Source organism: Lipotes vexillifer, unplaced genomic scaffold (genome assembly GCF_000442215.2).
Source record: "Lipotes vexillifer unplaced genomic scaffold, Lipotes_vexillifer_v1.1 scaffold689, whole genome shotgun sequence".
NCBI lineage: Eukaryota > Metazoa > Chordata > Mammalia > Artiodactyla > Lipotidae > Lipotes > Lipotes vexillifer.
Genome location: NW_006772359.1, coordinates 78434 through 99778, shown reverse-complemented (window position 1 = coordinate 99778; position 21345 = coordinate 78434). Strand labels below are relative to the sequence as shown.

At 48.3% G+C, this 21345-nt stretch overlaps 1 protein-coding gene across 1 annotated transcript; it reads left to right on the top strand.

Moving 5' to 3' along the window:
- On the top strand, positions 1–21072 carry IL10RB (interleukin 10 receptor subunit beta). Its single transcript, XM_007447425.1, is given in 7 exon segments — positions 1–49; positions 1318–1441; positions 4630–4787; positions 6038–6204; positions 10013–10160; positions 14533–14690; positions 20686–21072. Coding segments are annotated over 7 exon segments (1191 nt in total).
- The last annotated feature ends 273 nt before the right edge of the window (positions 21073–21345 follow it).

Below are 21345 nucleotides of genomic sequence, written 5' to 3'. Positions count from 1 at the left end.
ATGGCGCAGAGCCTCCGGAGCTGGCTGGGCGGCTGCCTCCTGGTGTCAGGTGAGGGGTCTGCGGGGAGGGGACGCCAGGCATTCTCCGGAGTGTCGGCTCAGTCGCGCGCCCAGCGCGCTTCCCAAGCCGGGCTGCCTGCGCGGAGACCCGGCCCCGCCGTGGCGCTGCGTCCCGACCCGAGGTGCGCTCGGGAACCAGGAGGCCCCGCAACGACGTCGGGCAGCGATGGCACCAAAGACGACCCCTGAGCGGACCCCAGAGGCGCACTCAAAGTGACTAAGTGCCTGGGCGGGCCGTCAGGGCCTCCCACTAAGTCCCCAGCACCCCAAGATCTGAATTCTGCCCCTCAACTCTGCAGCTCTATGGTTTCTGAGTTCTAAGTCCAGTGAAACCCTTCCTGTCCTGCTCTAAATTGCCAGCCCAGGTTCAAACAGCGCTGTGGATCCCTCCTTCCTTTCTGATGAACTCATCCCTGGTCTTCCAGGGTACCTTGCTCTCCGGTTTCCCTCCTACCTACCAGCCTGTTTCTATTTGGGATACTCCCCCTCTACCAGATCTCCATACAGCCAAGTTCGTGCCCGAGCCCTCTTCTCTCCTTCCCCTACACTATCCCTTTTGGGGGGTATCAGCAGAACTCTAGCATTAAATGCCAGCTATGGGCTCATGGCTCTCAAATTTACATCTGTTGGCATTAGTTGGGTGATGGGCCGGTGGTGGTTTAATATACTCTTCTCTGTACTTTTGTGTATGTTTGGCATTTTCTATTAAAAAGTTTAACAACAATTTCTGTCTCTAGCCCAAATCTATATTCTGTGCCCCAGGCTCATTCATCCAGCTGTCTCTGATATACCGACTTACGTATCCTTCAGCATCTCAAACCTAATGCAGATTCTAAACTGGGACTCTTGATTTCCCTGTCCCCAGCTCCAGTCAGGCCATCAGGTACTTAAGCCAGGAATGGATATTAACATCTACTTCTTCACACCAAATGTATCAGGAAACCTAGATTTTATACCTCTGGAAATATATCTAAAATCCACCTACCCACCCCTTCACACCTTTCTACCACCACCCAAATCCAGGTCACCCTCAGCCATTCCCCACTTCACTCTTACTATCCTCCTCCCCTTAGCAATTTCTTCTCTTCAGATACAATCCAGACTCCTCAGCACAGCTAAAACATGTCTCTCTTTCACCCACATGCCCATTTGAAGACTTGGAGCCATAGGGAAGACCTGAGTATGGGATATGGTTATTTTCTTGGACAGCTTTTTAGAGGAAGAGGGTTGCCAACTTTTTTCCCTTTATTTTTACAGCATTAGGAACGGTGCCACCACCTGAAAATGTCAGAATGAATTCAGTTAATTTCAGGAACATTCTACAGTGGGAGTCACCTGCTTTTCCCAAGGGGAATCTGACTTTCACAGCTCAGTACCAAAGGTAAGTGTGAGGTGCTCTTGGCAGAGGATGGTGGCTTTGGCTGGGCTGGTCACTGGGCCAGACCAAGGAGAGAGTCTGACTGCTGTCACCCCAGTGACCTTGACAGCCCAGGGGGAGCCTCTCTCCTGGCCTTCCTCCTTCTGTCCCAGAAATTCTTGTGAAAGCTCTGTTCTCTGAAAACAGACAAGTAAAATCCTTTTTCCTTTTTCTTGTGATGGTTCATGGTGTGACAGACATTTTATCATGTAGATGGTGAGTGTCATCGGCCATAGTGGCAGCCTACCGCAATACGAACATATCGGGCTTGTCATTATTAATGTTTTTTAAGAGACAAATGCCAGTGGTGACCATCTTCCAGTTATTAGAGTAGTCTTGCTAGAAGTCAACAGTGGAAGCTATCCAAGAAAACTGAGGTATTCAAAGCAGGCAGGAAGCGCCTTGCTTGCTTACCACCGACCCCCTCCAGTAGGTTATAAACTGCGCACCCCAGTACTGGGGGGTGCAGATAATTTGCATAGTGGGCACTCAGTTACTCTGAAATTGAATGTAAGACAGCTGCTGGATGTTGGCTGTGTCCTCTGAAGACAGCAGACGCTTATGAACGAAGGGTATCACCAACCACGATTGCCTCAGTGGTGCTCTGACCTCCCAGGACCCGCCCGGCCTGTCAGTTTTTCCCTGTGCCCGCCCTCCCTTGGCAGCCTGCCACTGTACACCACAGGCTGGAGTGCAAATAATGCACCTTTGTGCCAGGTGCAGACAGCAACAGGAAGCCAAAGGCCAGTGAGCCGCACACCTGCTTCCCATGTGACTCAGAAACTTTGTCAAAGGCAGACAACTCCTTCAGTGAGGAGGGAGGAATTGGGGGTCTCAGATGCCATGGATCCCACACTCCTCCCACCCGGCCTTTATTTTACAAACATATCCAAGGCCTGCTAAGTCAGAGAGGAAGGAGAAAGATGAATAAGATAATCCTCGTTTACATTTTTTTGAAACTCTTTAGTTCGAAATAATTCCCAGGTAACAAAACATTTCAAAATTTCAAGTATAATACAGAGAACTTCCAAAGAGCCTGTATTCACCAATTTTTAAGGTTCACCACATTTTCTTGCTTTTGCCCCTTAATATTTCATCGTGTACTTCAGAAGAGCAAGGATAACCTTTCACATCGCTGTGGTGCAGTTATCAAGATTTGGTAGCTTCACCGATGATACAGTCCTTTAAGTCCATATTCCAGTTTTGTCAGTTTCCCCAAGGACTTAATTAATAAGCATCATTCTGAGATTTATTTTTCTCCTGTGGTGTATTTCCTGGCACTGACTGGTTTTATAATTTCGTCTGTGTTTTCTCCACTCTGTCTTGATAGCTCTAGGGATTTCACGGTGGAAAATGAGCTTCCCTCCCTGTCTGTCCCTCTCCCCTGTGGTTTATCTCTTGTTCTGTTCTTTGCTTCTTTGCCATTGGAGTAGAGCTGTTTGGTTTTAGGTGTTTGTCTTTTAGATGAGAGCTCCCAACAACCAAGAATGGATACCTGGGTTCCAGGTCTCCTCAGCATAGACTTGCAGACCAAGCATGGCCTGTGCTGGGGAAAACAAAACACGTGCTGGGTGTGGAAGAAATTTGATCCTGAAAAATCTGATTACCCTTCTGTGGCTCTGGAAGAGGTTTGATGAGAATTTAACCTGAGCAGTTGCATAGTACAAATTCTTGTTGTATGTGTACATTGGGTAGGGCTGGCCGGTGGTGGAGGGAACTTCAGAGGATGGCTTGGTGAGTTGAATATGGAAACATCTAAAACAATTAGATGTAAATATGGGGAATAGATCCTATTAGCTACTTAATGGGGAGAAAAGTATCTGTAGATGCAATAAAAATGACCCAGTGAAACAGAAGTTATTGCAGAACAACTCTTGCAATGTTCTGCGTTCCACCCAATTCATGCATTAGTTTAAATGCATGGAAAGAAATGGCCAATGTGAGAAAACCCCCTTCGTGAAATGACCCTTGGATTTCCCCAATGATGGGTTGTTAGGCAGCCACTTGACTTGACTAAGACTTGATTGATTAGAGAAATGTTTGTGGTCTATTAAGTGAAAAAAGCAGACAGTGAAATAGCATAAGTTCAACTATCTCTGCCTCCTAAGAGTGCAGTGGACTGTGGAATGGTGCCTGAGGCAATGGACTCTGAAGTCAAGCAGACCCAAGTCCCACGGGGGAGTGTCTTAGGCTCTCCACACCGGTGCCTCACCTATAAAATAGGAGTGATGTCACTTCCGCCTTCCTGCGGTTGTGAAAATTCAATGAGATAATACTGTGAAATCAGTGCCCCACCTGACACCTACATGCTCGACAAGTGTTGGCTGTTATTATTTTTATCACCATCACCTTCATTATTACCTCTTAGGGTAGCCAGATTGGTTTTGGCACAAAGACAGGAAGGTGCCAGTCAGACAAGATTCTTACTTTTTGCAAGACCAGAGCCTGGATTTCCTTACATCAGGTGGAGCTAATTATAGCTCCTTTGGCTGTTGTGAGGTTAAGGTACACGCACCTGGTAGGTTTCCTCAAACATTCCTTTCCTTCCACTTCATGTTTCTGCCACCCTCCCTTCAGGGGTTGGTGCCAGGGCTGGATGGAGATCTGAGGTCAACGAATTTTATAATTTTTCCAGCATAACTGAACAATAGTCACTTACAAGACATTATTTGAAATCATTGTGATACACTTATTTTGGCTAATCTGTGAATATCAACATTTCACAAACCATGCCCCACAAGTTTCAGAAATACATAGTCAAAGAAGGCAGCTTTCTTGGTCAAATGTGTTGAATACTCAACCCCTTTTTGGAAAGACACGTTTTATTAGGATATGAAAGTCTCTGAGCAGTTCTGTTGCGAAGACAGACACCTGTTCGTGTCTCACCCAATTTTTGCCCCAAATTGTTTGACTGGGATGGATTGTTTTTGAAATGTCTTATGATACCTCAAGGATCATTAAGGTTCCATGGAGCACAGTTTGGAAAATGCTCGTATGAATGATACATAGGATTCTTTGAAATTGACAGTAAAGAATTTGCTTTATTCTTCTCATGTTATCCTCCATTATCCTTTGGTAGCAGAAGAACAAAGCGTCAGTCAGCCTCAGAGCGACTGAGGTTAGAACTCTCATGATTTCTTCTGATTTTGTAGTTATAGGAAATTCCAAGATATATGCACAAGTACTGTCTTGACGGAATGTGATTTCTCAAGTCTTTCCAAGTATGGTGACCACACCTTGAGGGTCAGGGCTCAATTTGAAGACGAGCATTCAGACTGGATAAACATCACCTTCTGTCCTGTGGATGACAGTAAGCCATCTTGGTTTTTATTTTGTTGTTATGTCATCATCTTGCCTTGATTATTTCCCCTTTGGTTGGCCCGTCAGCAAGAATTCTTTGAGTGCCCACCAAGTGGATGGCCTTGCACGAGGAGCTTAGGGAATGTAATAAAAAGGGCTGTGGCCTTAAAGAAGTTTGTGGGAGAGATAGGACAGGATAGGCATAAAGCAATAAGATCATTAGATATAAATTTGATGACTTTAATGCCTCGAGGGTAAAAACGAGTTGGAGCCAGTGCTGTTAATGAGAAAAACTAGAAGGATTTGTGTGTTGAATTTTGGAGGAGGAAGTCAGTTTGGAATCATGACTTAAAGAAATGTGATGCAATCAGCAGAAGAATAAAGACTGATTTTAGGCAGGTGTAGAGACAGAAAGACCAGCTGGCCCAGGATGAAGGACAGAGGGACGGATACAGCTGGTGGCAGATGGGTTGGGTCAGGCTGGCTGGTCGGCATTGAAAAAAATATTGCCGGGTTAGAGCGGGAAGGTCATGGGACCCACCAGAGGTCATGAAATGAACATCATTAGAACATCAGGAATTGAAAACTAATTAAGCCACCAGATAGCAATTGAGAGAATGAAGAGGAGAACAAACTCCTGAACAAAACTCAAGTGCAGCCCTCCAAAGAGCGGATCGAGTTATGCATTAGAAGGAGTGCCTAGGACTTCCCTGGTGGCGCAGCGGTTGAGAATCCGCCTGCCAGTGCAGGGGACACGGGTTCAAGCCCTGGTCTGGGAAGATCTAGTTTCAGACTTTGTTGGAAAATGTATTTGCTGGAAAGTGGCTTAATTATATAGGTTCAACACTAAACACTAAAAATAGAAATACCATCTGTTGCTTCCAACCCAACAATGGAAATAAAGAAAATTCAACCCAACAGAAAGAAAAAAAGGGGAGAGGAATTGAAAACACAAAATGGGACTCTTTACAGAAAACAAAAAGTAACGTAGTTGGAATAATTCCAAATAGATCAAATCACAGTAAACGTAAATGGACTAAACCTGATTAATGAAGACAAAGATTAATAGATTTTTTTGTTTTTTTTCAAGAAACAAAATCCAAGAATCCTCCTTAGCCACGTCTGTCAGCGTCACCTCAGCAGTGTATCACAGGGCAGAGCACTTCAGTAGCCCAGTCGGTCTGCCCAGTTACGAAAAGTAAATGTTGATGTTTTTAACATGTGAATTTTGATTGTCATTTTCTTTGTTCTCATACTTAGCCATTATCGGACCTCCCAGAATCCAAGTAGAAGCACTTGCTAATTCTTTACATATGCGTTTCTTAGCCCCGAAAATTAAGAATGAACCTGAAACATGGAGCATGAGGAATATTTATAACTCATGGACTTATCATGTGCAATATTGGAAAAATGGCTCAGACGAAAAGGTAAGCACGGCCAATCGCATGCATCGCAGATGGAAGTGCCTCTCCTTTGCTCAGTGTTGGTCGGAGGGAGGCTTTGCCAGGTGGCAGCCCCTTATGGTCCAGAGCAGGGGTCCCCAACACCCAGGATCTAATGCCTGATGATCTGAGGTGGAGCTGATGTAATAATAATAGAAATAAACTGCACAATAAATAAAGAAAGAAAGAAACTGCACAATAAATAAATCATCCCAAAACCACCACCACCCCCAACCCCCGCCCCCGGTCCTTGGAAAAATTGTCTTCCACGAAACCGGTGCCTGGTACCAAAAAGGTTGGGGACCGCTGGTCCAGAGGATCTCAGGCCTGGTCCTTTGAGCTCCAGAAGCTTCCCATTGTGGGGGATGGCCGGTATGTCAGGTCATGCTTCCCATTCCACAAGGGCAGTGCACAGAGCAGACTTCCTGGGTGCTGGTGCAGGAGCTCAGGCCTTTCCCTCCCCAAAGGGAAGTTGCCTAAGAAGGCAGAGCTGACTCAGCTGTTGGCTGGCGGAACTCGGAGTCAGCGGAGTCAGGTGATCAGTGAATGTCTACTGTTTCATGGCATGAGGCCCCAGTACACCACAGAATAGTCAAGTCCGTGTCCAGGGCAGCCCCAGCCCTGGATGAATGGTGGGTGTCACATTTTATTGGACTGACCCCACTTTTCCCCATTGCTTTCCTCCTCTTCCAGGGACAGTGCCTTTCACAACATGGGCTGGGAGTGGAAAGATCCTGTTGGAACGTTGCCCCTGCCATTGTGTGACTCTAGTCACATTCTTGACCTCAGCTTCTCGGGTCTGCAAAATGGGCATATAATCCACTTCATTAATAAAGTGGGGACAATAACCTACTTTATAGGATTGTTGAGGACTTTAATGACATAATGAAAAAAGTAAGCTTGTCCCGTTACCTGAACAATGGGTATGGTCAATACGTGAGGTTCCCGTCCCCTTGTGTAGACGTGTTACGACTATTTTCATTCATCAACTCTTACACTTAGTGCTTCTGAGTTGGATGCCATCTGTGGTCCTGAACTAACTTACGTATATCATATGTAAGTTAAGTTATGCATATGTTATCTCCTCTGCATTAAATGTTGATTTTATCACTGATTCTCAAGCGTTTGGGAAGAAAGGGTCACCCGTGTATATTGTCTGAGGAATGATGTAATTAAATTTATATCTGCATACTATGTAGCCCCCCAAAAATCTCACGTTAATTTCCCTCCCCCAAAAAGGCTCTGTTGCGATCAATTTGTAACGTATATAAATGTCAGATCACTATGCTGCACACCTGAAACCAATAAGATATTGTATATCAACTATACTTGTTTTTAAAAATGCTTCGTTAACTGACGCAGGGTATCTGCCTTCTTCACAGAATAGATGATTTTGCTTATAGTCAAGACCCCAGGATTTGTGTGCCTAGGAAGCAACACAGAAAGTTTTATGGTCACTTATCAAATGCAAGTGTCCCTGCTAAAGTCTGGGGTATGAGGATAACTCCTGGAGCTTGCAGCCTGCTGTGATTAAGGATCAGATTCCACAGTTACCAGGCCTGAGTGCCTCCTACCCCAGGCATGAAATTCAAAACCCAGTTTATCGCTTTAGCTTCTTACCTAGAATATGCCCTCAGGAGAGGCATATGGTTACACATTTGTGCCTTCACTCTGCCTGCAGTGTGGAAGACTTTGGTGTGACACACAGAGTTTTGGAAAGGCTGCCTGCTTCCCAGTGCCTCCCTCACCGTGCCTGCAGGGTCACCTTTACCAGTTTATAGGTGCTATAGACTCAGCGTTTGTGTTCCCTTCCTCCTCTCCCCACCCCACCCACACTCCCCTGCAAATTCATACTTTGAAACCTAATCCCCAGTGTGATGGTAGTAGGACGTGGAGCCTTTGGGAGGTGATTAGGTCATAAAGGTGGAGCCCTCATGAATGGGATTAGTGCCCTTTTAAAGGAGGCCCCAGAGAGCTCCCTTGCCCCTTCCACCATGTGAGGACTCCTGAGAAGACCCAGCTATGGACCAGGAAGCACGCCCTCCTCAGACACCAGATCTGCCAGTGCCTTGATCTTGGACTTCCCAGCCTCCAAAACTGTGGGAAATAAATGTTGATAAACACCCAGGCATTGGTATTGTTAGAGCAGCCTGAAAGAAATAAGATTAAATGGTTCCCTTTTAGAATGCAGGTGTCTCTGAGAGAGTGCCATATTAGGTCGCCGAGCTAAGAGCATTAAAAGCTCTTAGAAACTCTTTCTTCCTGATGGGAGAAAGTGAGAAAAATCAGAAGTTGTCCAGAAGCGAAAAAAAGGCTAGAAAAGCCCTCACGTCCGTGCCACCCTCTTCCATGTATGCTTCTGACGTGTCAGCCCCTGAGTTTAGCCTGGAAAAAAATGCATTGTAAGGTTTTAGAAGTATTGGGTTCCTGGAAGTGAAAGCCAGGGGTTTTTTGTTTTTATTTCTGCTTTTAATAATTAGAAGTTATACTGCACTCTTCATTTTTTCAGCTGGTAAAATCCAATTCTCGCCTTCAGTGAGCTTAGCTTCTTATACAATAAAGGAATCAAGCTGTCAGCAGGCCCAGCCCCCAAAGAAAAGTAGCCAATCACTAAAGTAAAAACAGAGTCTGTGCTCACTTTCTATTGCAGCTCCTATTCACGTAACAGATTTTTCATAAGGCCCTTCTGTGAGGAAATTGTAACCATGCTGGAAATACAGGCAGTATGTACCCTTTATTTTGCTGTAAACTATTTTGGTTTCTCAAATTCAGAAATACATCATCAATTATGATATATTTAAATTAAACTAAGATGAGTCTGGGATGCCCCCACCAGAGTTAGGCTGAGGGGTGTGCCCTCAAGGGGAGTTGAGCCGCTTGGGGGCGGGCAGCTCAGGTTCGTGAATGGAGAGGTGATTCAGAGGAGACCCCCAGGCAGCCTTGTCAGGAACATGCTCTGGACTTAGAAAATCACACCGAGTCTTACTGTAGATGACTTGTGTGTTCATTCGCCAGAAAATCACACTGAGTCTTACTGTAGATGACTGGTGTGTTCATTTGCCAGGGCTGCTTTAACAAAGTACTGTAAACTGGGTGGATGAAACAACAGAAATGTATTGTCTCAAGGTTCTAGAGGCTGGAAGTTCAAGATCAAAGTGTCAGCAGGATTGGTTCCTTCTAAGGACCATGAGAAAGGATCTGTTCCGGGCCTCTCGCCCAGCTTCTGGTGGGTGCTGGCAATCTTTCTTTGGGTCCTTAGTATATAGAGGCATCACCCCAATCCCTGCCTCATCCTTACGTGGCATTCTGTGTGCACGTCTGTGTGTAAATTTTCTCCTTATAAGGACACCAGTCGTATTGGATTGGGGCCCACGCTAATGACCTCATTTACGTTGATTACATCCGTAAAGACCCTCTATCCAACCAAGTCACTTTTGAAGGTACTAGGGGTTAGGACTTCAACATCGAATTTGGGAGGGGCGAAATTCAACCCATACAACTGGTTTATTTTTTTAAAAAAAGGAAGTGGGATGGCTTGTATGTCATTTAAACTGGAGAATTCAGGGCATGAGGTGGTTTGGCAGGACCGTGGTCAGTCCTTGCCCTGCCCACCCCGACCTCAGGATGGTCTCCGGGGCCCCTGAGACGACCCAGGAGGAGCACCTGCTTCCTTCATCCTCCTATTTTGAGCCTGAAGGAAAGATTATAACCAGTAAGTGGGGCGAGGGCGGGGGAGAAAAGAGGACGTCCCTTCACTGCTGAGGCATGTTCTTATTTTTGTCTCTGTTACTAGTTTCCAGTTACTGGTCAGTATGACTTCGAGGTCCTCCGAAATCTTGAGTCACAGACAACTTACTGTGTTCAAGTTCGAGGGTTTCTTCCTGATCGGAACAAAACGGGGGAGTGGAGTGAGCCTGTCTGTGAGCAAACAATTGCTGACGGTGAGTCTCGAGATGCACTGTCTGCAGTTCTGTCTCCTCTGAGCATCTTTTTTCTGATGGGAGGGCACCATGCAGCTTGTGGGATATTGGTCCCCCGACCAGGGATCGAACCCACGCCCCCTAAAGTGGAAGCGCGGAGTCCTAACCCCTGGACCTCCAGGGAAGTCCCTCATCTGAGCATCTTAAGTAGCTTTAGAGACTCCCCAGGAGTGCGAGGGCCGGAAGGCTCCTTAGAGATCGTCATCCAGCTCAAACTCCCGCCCAGTTCAGCCACGACTGACCGCCTCATGCTGGGAAGGAGACCCCACCTTCTGAGGCAGCTCGTTCACTCCTAGACCAAAGGGATTGATGGGAGATCCTTCCGTCCGGGGAGCTGAGGTCTCCCTCCACGCGTCCGCCTCCAGTGTGCTCGTTCTGTCCTCTTGGGCTCCCTGAAGCAAGTCTCAGTCCTCCCAAGCCCACCCAGCCAAGGTCGAGCCCTACGCCCCGCCAGAAGACTTTCCTTCCGAGGCTGTGCATCTCCAGTTCCTTCAGGCACGTGATGGGAAGAGTTTGGAAACCCCTTCACTGTCCTCAGCAAGCTGGTTTTAGGGTTCCTCGTGAATTCAGGACCTCAACACAGTCCCCCACATATGATGTGTACCGCAGTGTCTAGCAGAGTGCCTCCACGCTTGGTGTTTCTTAAAAAAAAAAACATGGGGAAGGAGGAAGGGAAGGAGGAAAAGAGGTAGGGGGAGGGTACCAGTTGGCCTAGACACTGAGTAATTTTGTACGGATGCATTGCATTGGCGTACAGAATGATAAAAACTTGTGGCCTAGATGTCTGTGTACAAACGTCAGGCCCTTGGGGGCCTTTTTGTTACTTAAAGATGTCCAGAGGTTCCGCCAGCTCAGACCGCAAAAGGATGCATACATGCAGGTCTGCTCCTGACCATTTTCATTTACGGAGGCCCTCCTGGAAGCAAGGTGCTGATCTGGGGGCTACAGAAATACAAAGGAGAGTAATAAAGAATTCCCTCCAGAGAGAGAGTAAAACTTTTCATCTTCTGTGTCACTGCCGTTCTGAGGCAATTGCAGTGCTGCCATCACAGTGCTTCATCATTTCAGCTTATCAGGTTCTTCGTCAGTGTTGGTTTTTGTCATTGAACATATTTCTCTCCCTGTTTTGCTTTGTCTCATCAACTGATTTGCTGGTAGGAGGTTCAGGATCCTTTCCAGTTTGTTGATTAAACTGTTGGTGTGTCTAGGATATACCTTCCTCTAGACCACTTAACTAGTTGCTTACTGGTCACCAATCCATCTGAATATAGTGAACTATTATGTAAGCTATTTTGTTTTACTGTCCACAAAGTCACCATGAAAGACTTTGGCAAATATCAGCTGAAATTGACACCCATTGCCAAGTGCAGCATTGTCACAACTGTGTCCCATGAGTGATTATGGGATATTTCTCAAAACAAGAGCCCGGTTGTCAGATGTGCTTGGAAATGATTTCTCTCTCAGAAAAGTCACCCTGTATATTAGCATTTTTAGCATATTTGATCTTTCAGCATCTTTTTTGAGGATGAGCATTCCAAGGAAAACAGCTGGGGAAAAACGAGCCCATAATGTGCCATAATTTACCAACAAGTAACCCTGTCCAAAAAAGGAAAGGCAGCCACTTTGAGCCAATTTCCTCTCGGTGGCCTCATGTTATTATTTTTTGTTATTGTCCTTATCTTTCTTAAGTATTTGTAATTAGCCACTTAACCATCCATTCCAGAATGTCTGTCTTTTTTTCTGGATATCACATCATCAAGCTTTCCATCCTGGAGTTTCCTGAATCTTGTTGTTGGGTTTTCTTCCTTCGTTCTGGAAATGCACAAATTACTTGCCTGAATCTAGGAATCTTTCACCTCACCCAGGCACGTGATCTTTTCAGTGCCATCCGAAGCTGTTCTACAATCATATTAAGCAAATTTGGTCAGGAGTGCAGAGCCATACAGAAGATGGAAAGTCTTGCTGTCTCTCTGGAGGGAATTCTCTGTCAGTCTCCTTTCTTTTTCTGTAGTTCCCTGTCCAGTGCCACACCTCTATCTGAGGCTGAGTCGACCTGCCTGTGTTCCTCCTGCCATGGCTAAGCCTCTCAACAGCACCGTTAAATAACAAGAGCTTGTCTTTTTATTCCTTTCATGAATCATTTGTGCTTGAGTCAGAATTCTGTGCTTTGGGAATCCCCATCCAGCTTGAATCACTAGAATCCCTGACCTTGGAATCATCCCTCTTTCCTCTAAACACCTGCCAACTGCTTTCCCCAAGCCTGAGTACATGCCCGGTTGTCCTGTGTCCCGTCCTTCCCTGCTGTGAACTCCAATGTAACGAGTGGTGTGGGGCACATCCTGAACTGCCTGGTGCCTTGGCCGCCTCATCTGCAAAATGAGGGGAAGCAAAGGGTGTCACCCAGGACAGCGCCAGGCACAGAGTGAGCCCGCAATATGGGTTAGATGTCATTACCGTTATTAATAAGAACATTATTAAAATCATACATTTAAATATTCCTTAAGGTTTATGTCATGAAACATGGCATGAGGCATACACTTTGACGGAAAAGAGAACTATTTCCAATATTTCGTGACTCTTAAGTGATCACCCATTAACTGACAAAATCCAAACATTTTTTAAAAGAAAAGGAAAAGTAGGGCTTCCCTGGTGGCTCGGTGGTTAAGAATCTGCCTGCCAATGCAGGGGACACGGGTTCGGTCCCTGATCTGGGAAGATCTCACATGACACGGAGCAACTAAGCCAATGTGCCACAACTACTGAGCCTGTGCTCTAGAGCCCACGTGCCACAACTACTGAGCCCATGTGCCACAACTACTGAAGCCCGAGTGCCTAGAGCCCGTGCTCCGCAGCAAGAGAAATCGCCGCAGTGAGAAGCCTGCGCACCGCAAGGAAGAGTAGCCCCTGCTCGCCGCAACTAGAAAAAGCCCGCGCACAGCAACAAAGACCCAACGCAGCCAAAAATAAATAAATAAATAAATTTTTTTTTAAAAGGAAAGGAAAAGTATAGCCCACTGAAAATCTGCTTTTGTCAAACATCATTTTAGGTTGTTTTAAACATAGTTCTCTCATTTAAACCTCACAAGTTTTCAATGAGAGCATTGAAAGGCTCTTCTCCCCTTCCAGAGACGGAAGATGAAGGTCCAGAGAAGTGAAGTAACTGGCCCAGAGTTGCTCAGCTAGTAAATGACAGGAAGGAAGTAATATCTAAGCCCACTGCCTACAGATTAATCCCATAGGTAAGCAAAGGCACGATTTCCCTGTGGGTGAAACAGGAAGGGAGTCCACCTGACAGCATGATCAGACAGACTGAAACAAGTTAGAGAGCCTTATATAGAGGGTGTTGATCACCAGATTCTTCCACAATTCACAGCCTGTGTAAAACAGTGTCTGCTCTCCTTCCCCATTTCCCCCTCGTGGTGAGTCACAGAAGCATCCTTTGAATTTTGTCACCATCAACCAGGTGTGCCTGTGGAATGTCCTTGTCTAAGATGCTAAAATGTCTGGGTTGGAGACCCAAGGAGACCCAGGCACTGTCCCCCAGGGGTTCATCATAGTGTCACCAACCATGCCAGGGTAGGTCCCACTGGAACTCTTAGACGGAGGCTCACTCCTTCCCGATGATGACATTTCAAAGAAATGGCTTTCAGGTCCTTGAGAAAGACGCTCCTTGGTTGTAGGAGATACATGTAGGTCCCAAAGGGACAGAGGAAAGATTTACAGTCCCGAGCTTTTTGTGAAAATGCACTAAGAAAGGAAGGTCAAGAGTTGGCAGAACAAAGGTGAATTCTTTTGGTAGCCTTGAGTTTTTCCAGAGAGGAGCTCAGGGGGGTGCTGGGTGGTCCCAGAGCTCAGCCTTAGGCTGCTGGCGACCACATTGTTGGGGGAGGTCTCTGAGTGCAGGGGATCAGGTGGGGTCATCTGTGCAGTTCTCGGTTCAGAACGCTGTAGCGCGTGTGTTTCACCGGGGCTCTGGGGCCCAGGGAGTCATGTTTTCTGCTTCAAGGCAGAAGAGCTTTATCCCCACCAGGGAGCTGATTGCTACCCTGTAAGTAGATAAAGTGGGTCAGAGATCTTGCGGCTGCTGCTTTTTGTGTGTACCAGCAGTAATGCCAGAACCCAACTTGGAGGAAGACAGGAAAGGGTGAGACTTGGAAAGCTCTGGATCCTTGAACAGCTGCTGGGTTTCCTCCTCACGCCTTCCGAGACAAACGTGTGGGTCCTCCCAACGGTCAGGGGTTACCATTGGATTGTGATGGTGAACATAGCGTTACGGTCACTGTCAGCCAATCTGTGCCTGACAAGAACATGACCCAGCCCCTTGTCCCTGCAGAAATCGCCCCCTCCTGGATTGTGGCCGGGGTCCTGGGAGCCTCGGTGTGCACCGCCCTCCTGACGCTCACTGGCTGCTTCGTCTTGCTGCGGTGCGTTTACAGGAAGGCCAAGCATGCCATCCCCCCGAGGAATTCTCTTCCACAGCACCTGAAAGAGGTAGGTAGCAGGATGGAGCCAGGTGTGGATTCGGAAACACTGACCAGAAGTTGTCCTTGTAAGTCAGGGCCGCCTAACTCAGCGCAGCGTGGTTTCCTGGAGAGTGACACGCACCTTGCACTCTGGTCCCATCCCTGGCGCCACTCCAGGGAAGTCTGAGCTCATGGGACAGACCTACGGGAGGGGGTAAAGGTTTGTTTTCCGAATCCCGCCCTCCAGCCTGGACGTTGTTCCTTCTCCGACCTTCCCTGCCCCGAGCCCCAAGTCATCAGGGAGCAAAGGTGATGGTCCTGGGACAGGAAGAGGTAAAGCAGAGCTCGGAGCAGAAAAGATGAGAGAGGGAAAACTAGGCTGAGTGCCAGCGAACAGCCATGGGCAGAGGATGGGAGGGAGGGGTAAGTGCGGTTTCAGCTGTGGGATATCTGAGAGTGATTGAAATTACGGAATGTGTGTCCGAGACTTTAGGAAAGCAATTTTTTTTTTTTTTCAAGAAAGCTATTTTCAAAAGGTTTGGGAAGAAGAAAGGATGTACCTGGATAGAGACTGTAGGACGGAAGTGGCCTTAAGAAATGAAATCATCCTGGCTATACTCTCACACTTAGAAATGAAAATATGCCAGGCTCAGCCCCAGATGATCCTGTCTTTGGCCTCATTCCACAGGAAACAGACTCTAAAATGGAGATTTGCATTCAGAAGTCTTAGTGGAGGTAGCCTTGGGAGTAACACCTCTACGGGAGAGAGGGCAGCAGGATGGGATGAGGGATACGATGCCAGTCCTGAAGGGGCTCTGGAGCTGGAGTGGCTCTTTAGAGATGTCCAGGGCTGAGGCTAGAGGGCCCGCGGGCCCACATTACCCTTGGGCTGGGTGTGGGCGCCCCCAGGAAGGAGGTGTGACTAGATGTGGCAGCTCCTTCAGCCCCGGGAATCTTGTGGGAGATGCTCAGCGGGGAGGCAGCCCCACTCCCAGCAGCCAGGGGAGCAAGTTCCTCCTTCCTGAAGGACATCTGGGTGGCACATTGCAGCGTCCACTCCAGCCCACCCCATAAACCACCAGGACCCACGAGCACAGCTTCTCGAGGAGCTTAGTCGATCTCTTCCCCCGGGGAAGGTTACAAGAGGAAGGTTAACTGAACAAGGCCCAGCCCCATCACTGCAGCTGGTCCCACGGGCACAAGTAACACCCGCTGCTCGGCTCTCCCTTCTAGAGTTCCCTCTCCCCTGGCCAGCCGCTGCTGACATAGGCTACTGACCTGATGGGGTGACTCAGGCCCTCCGCTCTGCGAGGACTGAGCCCCTGGTCACAGGACACCAGAGATCTGGGCACTTGTGCTTATCCACTTGCCATCAGAATTGGGCAGGGGAAGTCCCAATACCATGAGATGCCCCATCACCCAGCTGGGTGCCCCCATCATGTAGCAGCAGCCTTCTCTCCTCCTGATGACCCGTGTGGTGACTCCTTTCCTTGCTGGCTAGTTTCTTGGCACAAGGATCCTGGCATGACGAGGTGGCAGCTATCACTTAAAGTTCGATGGGATCCCTACTGTGTCTCCTGGTGGAAATGTCCCCCACTGGGATAGTAACTGTTTTAGGCTTTGAGACCAAGATTGAGATATTATGTAGATACTTATGTCACCACTTAAATGGCATCACGTACAACTCTAAAACCGTGCTTAACTCCTGAGCCATACAAAGAAACATGGTTTCGGCCCCTGGGCCATAGCTTGCTGACCCCTGCTCTGAGCTCACAGAGCCTAAGATTGCATGGATACCAGTTCCCCAAGTGAGCCAGCGGGAGCGATGGCAGGCAGGGCCACTCCTCCCTCTACCCCTTGATCCCTGAGCCCCTGTGCTCTCCTTCCTGGGGACACACTGTCACATACTGTCTGATTCTCAGTGCATGCCTGGTGCTGGAGGACGATGGCCGGTCCTCACAGGGCACCGTCTCCAAGCTGGCACCACTCCCCAATCCCCCCCTACCCCCGTACCTTCAGCGGGCCAGCCGTCGTCCTTCCAGGCTGGCAGACGCTGGGTGGGTGGCCCTGCAGGCGATCCCATCCGGGTATTGCACTCCTGGCCTCCTCCGCTGTCCTGGGGTCCCATGGCCTGACATGATGTAATGTGAGGTCTGTGTTAGTCAGCACGGGCCACCATAACAGAGTACCACACGCTAGGCGGCTTAAACCACAGACACGTATTGTCTCAAGGTCCTGGAAGCTGGAAGTCCAAGATGCAGGTGTCGGCAGGGTCAGTTCCTTCCAAGGGCTGTGAGGGAGAAGCCGCTCCCGGTCATTCCCTAGGCTGCCGGCGGTTGCTGGCAACCTTTGGTTCCTTAGTCTGCAGAAGCTTCCCCCCATCTCACCCTCATCTTCACATGGCGTTCTCCCATCTGTGTCCACATCTCCTCAGATCAGATCAGGGCCCACCCTAATGAGCTCCTCTAAGTTGATTACCTCTGTAAGGACCTATCTCCAAATAAAGTCACATTCTGAGGCATGGACTCTGGAAGGGGCACCAGTGCACTCTGACTGGAGTTGACACCTGTTTTGGGAATGATCGGCTGTCCCTATCCTGCAGGGCCGTGGCCGGCACTGCTGAGGCCTGACAGAGCTCCACTGGCAGAGGGCCCCGCTCTGGGTCTCGGAGCTCATATGTGGTCCAGAGACCTCCCCCCTTGGAGCTGCTCCCACAGTCCATCCACGCACCTCTTTCCGGACTCCCTTGTGCTGCCCTTCCAGTCTCCCTTCCTCTGGCCCCTGGCCACCAGCCTCGCCGTCAGCCTCTGCCTCGGATTCCATGAGTGCCTGATCTTGGGCCACTTTTCTTGCCACACAAAGGGGATGACCAGATGCACGGCCCGGAGCTCTGCCTGTTGGGAGCTTTCCCCCCACTGCCATTCAGGGCCCCCAGTTGGGGCTCCAGTGCAGCTGTGGACCATCTTTGGTGTGTGCCCATGTGAGGTGTGGCTAGGATGGCTTGCTCCAAAGCCTGTACCCTCTTTGGGGCCCTTTCCTGCTCCAGGCCCCCCTCAGAGCCAGTGGCCTTCTGTATCACTCACACCAGGAGCCATATTCCTGGTGTGGAACATGCCGCCCCCGCAGAACCCAAAGAGGCCCACCTCGCATCGTGCTTCCCTGGTAGGGGTGGCGGGTAAGACACAATAACGGTCCCTTCCTCTGGAGAGGATGTCCTGGCATTCCCTATTCCATGGGATCCCTAAAACTGATGTGACAGGCCCCTGACTCTTCACAGGGTGATTCCCCACCCTCTGAAGTGCGTGTCTTAGGGAGGCCTTGCCACTTCTTGCTTTCCTGGGCCTGTTAACGTGTTGTCGTAGTAGCTGACGTCGGGCCTTTGTTCCCACACTGGCCAGTCCATTGTCCAGGCTGCCCCTGGGAAGGACTTGTACAAGGCAGCTCCCTTCTGCGGAGGGCAGTTCCTGGACAGGGACTTGGCTGGGAGCTGTTTCAGCTCCAGTGAACAAGTGTGGGCAGCACAGCTCCTGACATGAATAGAACGTGGACTGCGTGACTGTAGGCAAGAGACTCAGAGCAGCCAGAACCTTCTAACGAGAGTGCCAGCAAGACTGCAGCAGCAGGATGAGACGCGCATCTTCTAGAGGTGCACTTCTGAGAAGCCTATTCGCAGCAGGAAGAAGAAACAGGGGCGGGCCCTTTGCTCAGGGTAGGAGGTGTTCTGTAAATGGAGAGCCAAGAGAAAGCAAAACCATGCACCTGCTTTTTTGCTTCTGGCTTCACCATCAAAGGGACTCATCAGACAGGAAAGGACAGATGGGACAACAATGTGCTATCGGGCAAATCAAAGCCAGAGACGAGTTTAATTAAGGGGTCAGTTGGCAGGAGCTCTAGCCTCCAAGGCTAGAAGACTTGGCAGGCTTGACTGTGGGCCAGTGAGAAATATGGTTGGGCGGGGGAGGCTGGAGAGGGGCCAGCGGAGTGAGAGCGAAGGATGTGCCAGGAACCCATGAGCAGATCAGGGTCCTCAGATCATGAAATTCTCCAGCTTGACTCAGAATGCAGAGAATTCATTAACCATGGCCCAGAGGCTAATTTTGAGTTGAGGGAGATTTGCTGGGGATGGAGACTTTTAGTTGAAAAAGCTATAGGGAGGTTTACCCACCACGGATACTCTGAACCTGCCACCAGCCTGCTCTTCGCTTTCTTGACATTTAGAGCGTCTTGCTTTGTTCTCTCCTCTCCTGTCTCCCAGGAGGGTCAAGGGTAGCTTCCAGTCTGTTCCCGTGGCTCCGCTGGATTGGAGCATTTGGGGAGGTCCCTCCTCCCCGCAGCTACCGCCTTTGCACAACGGATCTGGGCGAAATTCCTCTGACCCCCGCCTTTCCCTTCCGTTGGCTGGTGGGGGTGGGGGACGGTAGAATTTCCGTTAAGTCGTCTCAGAGGGCTGAGGTATGGAAATTACTTTCAGAAGGCTTAACTGATCCCTTAAAGGTGGAACCAACTGAGGGAAAGAAGTTAAAAATGCCACGCTCTAAGGAATATTTCTGCACCTCGTCCTGAAGATTTAAGAGCCTCGGTGAACCTACAAGGATGAAAAGTGGAGAACGTGCACTCAGCAGATGGTGCAGGAAACGTACATAGGCATCTTCATGGTTGAAGTGTTGGAGTGACAAGGATGATTAGACTCTGGTTCCTGTCTGTAACTAGCCCGTCTGCTGGGAGGGACACGCCACGAGGAGTCATCGTTCGTAAAACGGGCTAGATGGAAACAAAGCACATAGATTTTAAATTTGCTAGTAGCCGCAGTTACTTTTAAAGTAAAAAGGAACAGAGGAAATTAATATTAATAATACATTTTATGCAACCCAATATATCCCAAATATCATTTCAGCATGCACCTAATTATATTTTTTAATTGTTGAAATATTTACATTCTCTTTTTCATACGAAGTCTTCAAAATCAGCTATGTGTTTTACACCTCCAGCACACGTAGATCCAGACCAGCCAGGTTTCAAGTGGCTGGTGGCTGCCACGCTGGACGCCACGGAGCTGAGGGCTGAAACAGAGGGACACACAGGCTGCTGGGGAGCACCCCAACTCAGCCTGAGGACGCACAGGAGACTAGCTGTTATTCCAAGACACATCTACCCCGTGCTCACAGCATCCCTGCTTCCTAGAGGCAAGGATGCCCAGGCTGCGTCAGCCCCACAGCATCGTGATCATCCTAAAAGTCTCCCTCTGTGTTTACAAGAGGAACTCTCAGAGGGGGACCTGTGATCACTTAGCAAATGAGATGCAGGTTTATTGTCGCATTTTTTAAATTGAGGTAAAATACACATAACATAAAATTTACCACCTTACCCACTTTTAAGCGTCCAGTTGAGTGGTATTAAGTACATTAACATTGTTGTGCAGTCATCACCACCTTCCAGTCACAGGACTCCTTTCATCTTGCAAGACAGAAACTGTATCCGATAAACAAACCTCCCCATCTCCCTTCTCCCCCTGGCCCCGGCCACCACCATCACTTTCTGTCTAGGTACCTCGTGTAAGTGGAACCATGCACCATTTGTCCTTTCCTGTCTGGCATATTTCACTTAGCGTAAGGTTCACCCATGTTGTAACATGTATCAGCTTCATTACATTTTGAGGCAGAAAATATTCTGTTGTATGGCTAGACCATGCTCTGTTTATCCAGTCCTCCATGGATGGGCCCTTGGACCGCTTCCATCTTTGTCTATTGTGAATAATGTTGCTCTGACGACGGGTGTATATATATATATATATATATATATATATAGCTGAGGCCCTGCTTTCAGTTCTTATGGGTGTATACCCAGAAGTGGAATTGCTGGATCATATGGTAATTCTAGTTTTAATTTTTTGAGGAAGTGTCATGCTGTTATTGTCACATTTTTTTAAAACAGCGTTTTCCAGCCAGGAGTTCTGTATAAAACTGTGAGCCCAGAAAAGGAAATGGGGAAATTTGATAAGTAACTCTTTTTTTTTTCTCCTTCAGTTTCTGAACCACCCACATCACAGCACACTTCTCTTATTCTCCTTCCCACTGTCTGATGAGAATGAAGTTTTTGACAAACTGAGCGTCATCACAGAAGTGTCTGAAAGTCACAAGCCGAAGCTTGGGGCGGGCTGCAGCCTTAGGACCTTGTCTGGGCAGGGATCCTCTGAGCTGGCCTCCAAGGAGGAAACACACTCAGCCGGGCACAGTGACCCCCTCCTTCTCACGCCTGCCTCTGAGGGTGATCAGAGCAACCGACAAACAAGGGCTGAGACCAGCTGAGTAACGCCCAAATTGAGAACCTCAGATGCTGGGACATCGTCCACACCACCAAGGAGCTGGATTTTAAAGGCTCACTTGGCACAAATACTCCATCTTGGGAACTAGCCACCTTATAAAGGCCTTAATGATTTGAAAAAATAGTTAGCCACTGAAGGTGTGATTTTCAGCCTCATGTGCTCACTCAATATAAAAAAGTTCCAGGGAATTCCCTGGCAGTCCAGTAGTTAGGATTCGGTACTCTCACTGCTGGGGCCCTGGGTTCAATCCCTGGTTGGGGAACTAAGATCCCACAAGCCACACGGCCCAACAAACAAAACGAAAAACAAGTTTTAAATGGTGAGAAACAAAAATATTTAAAATGAGGAATAAAACCCAAGG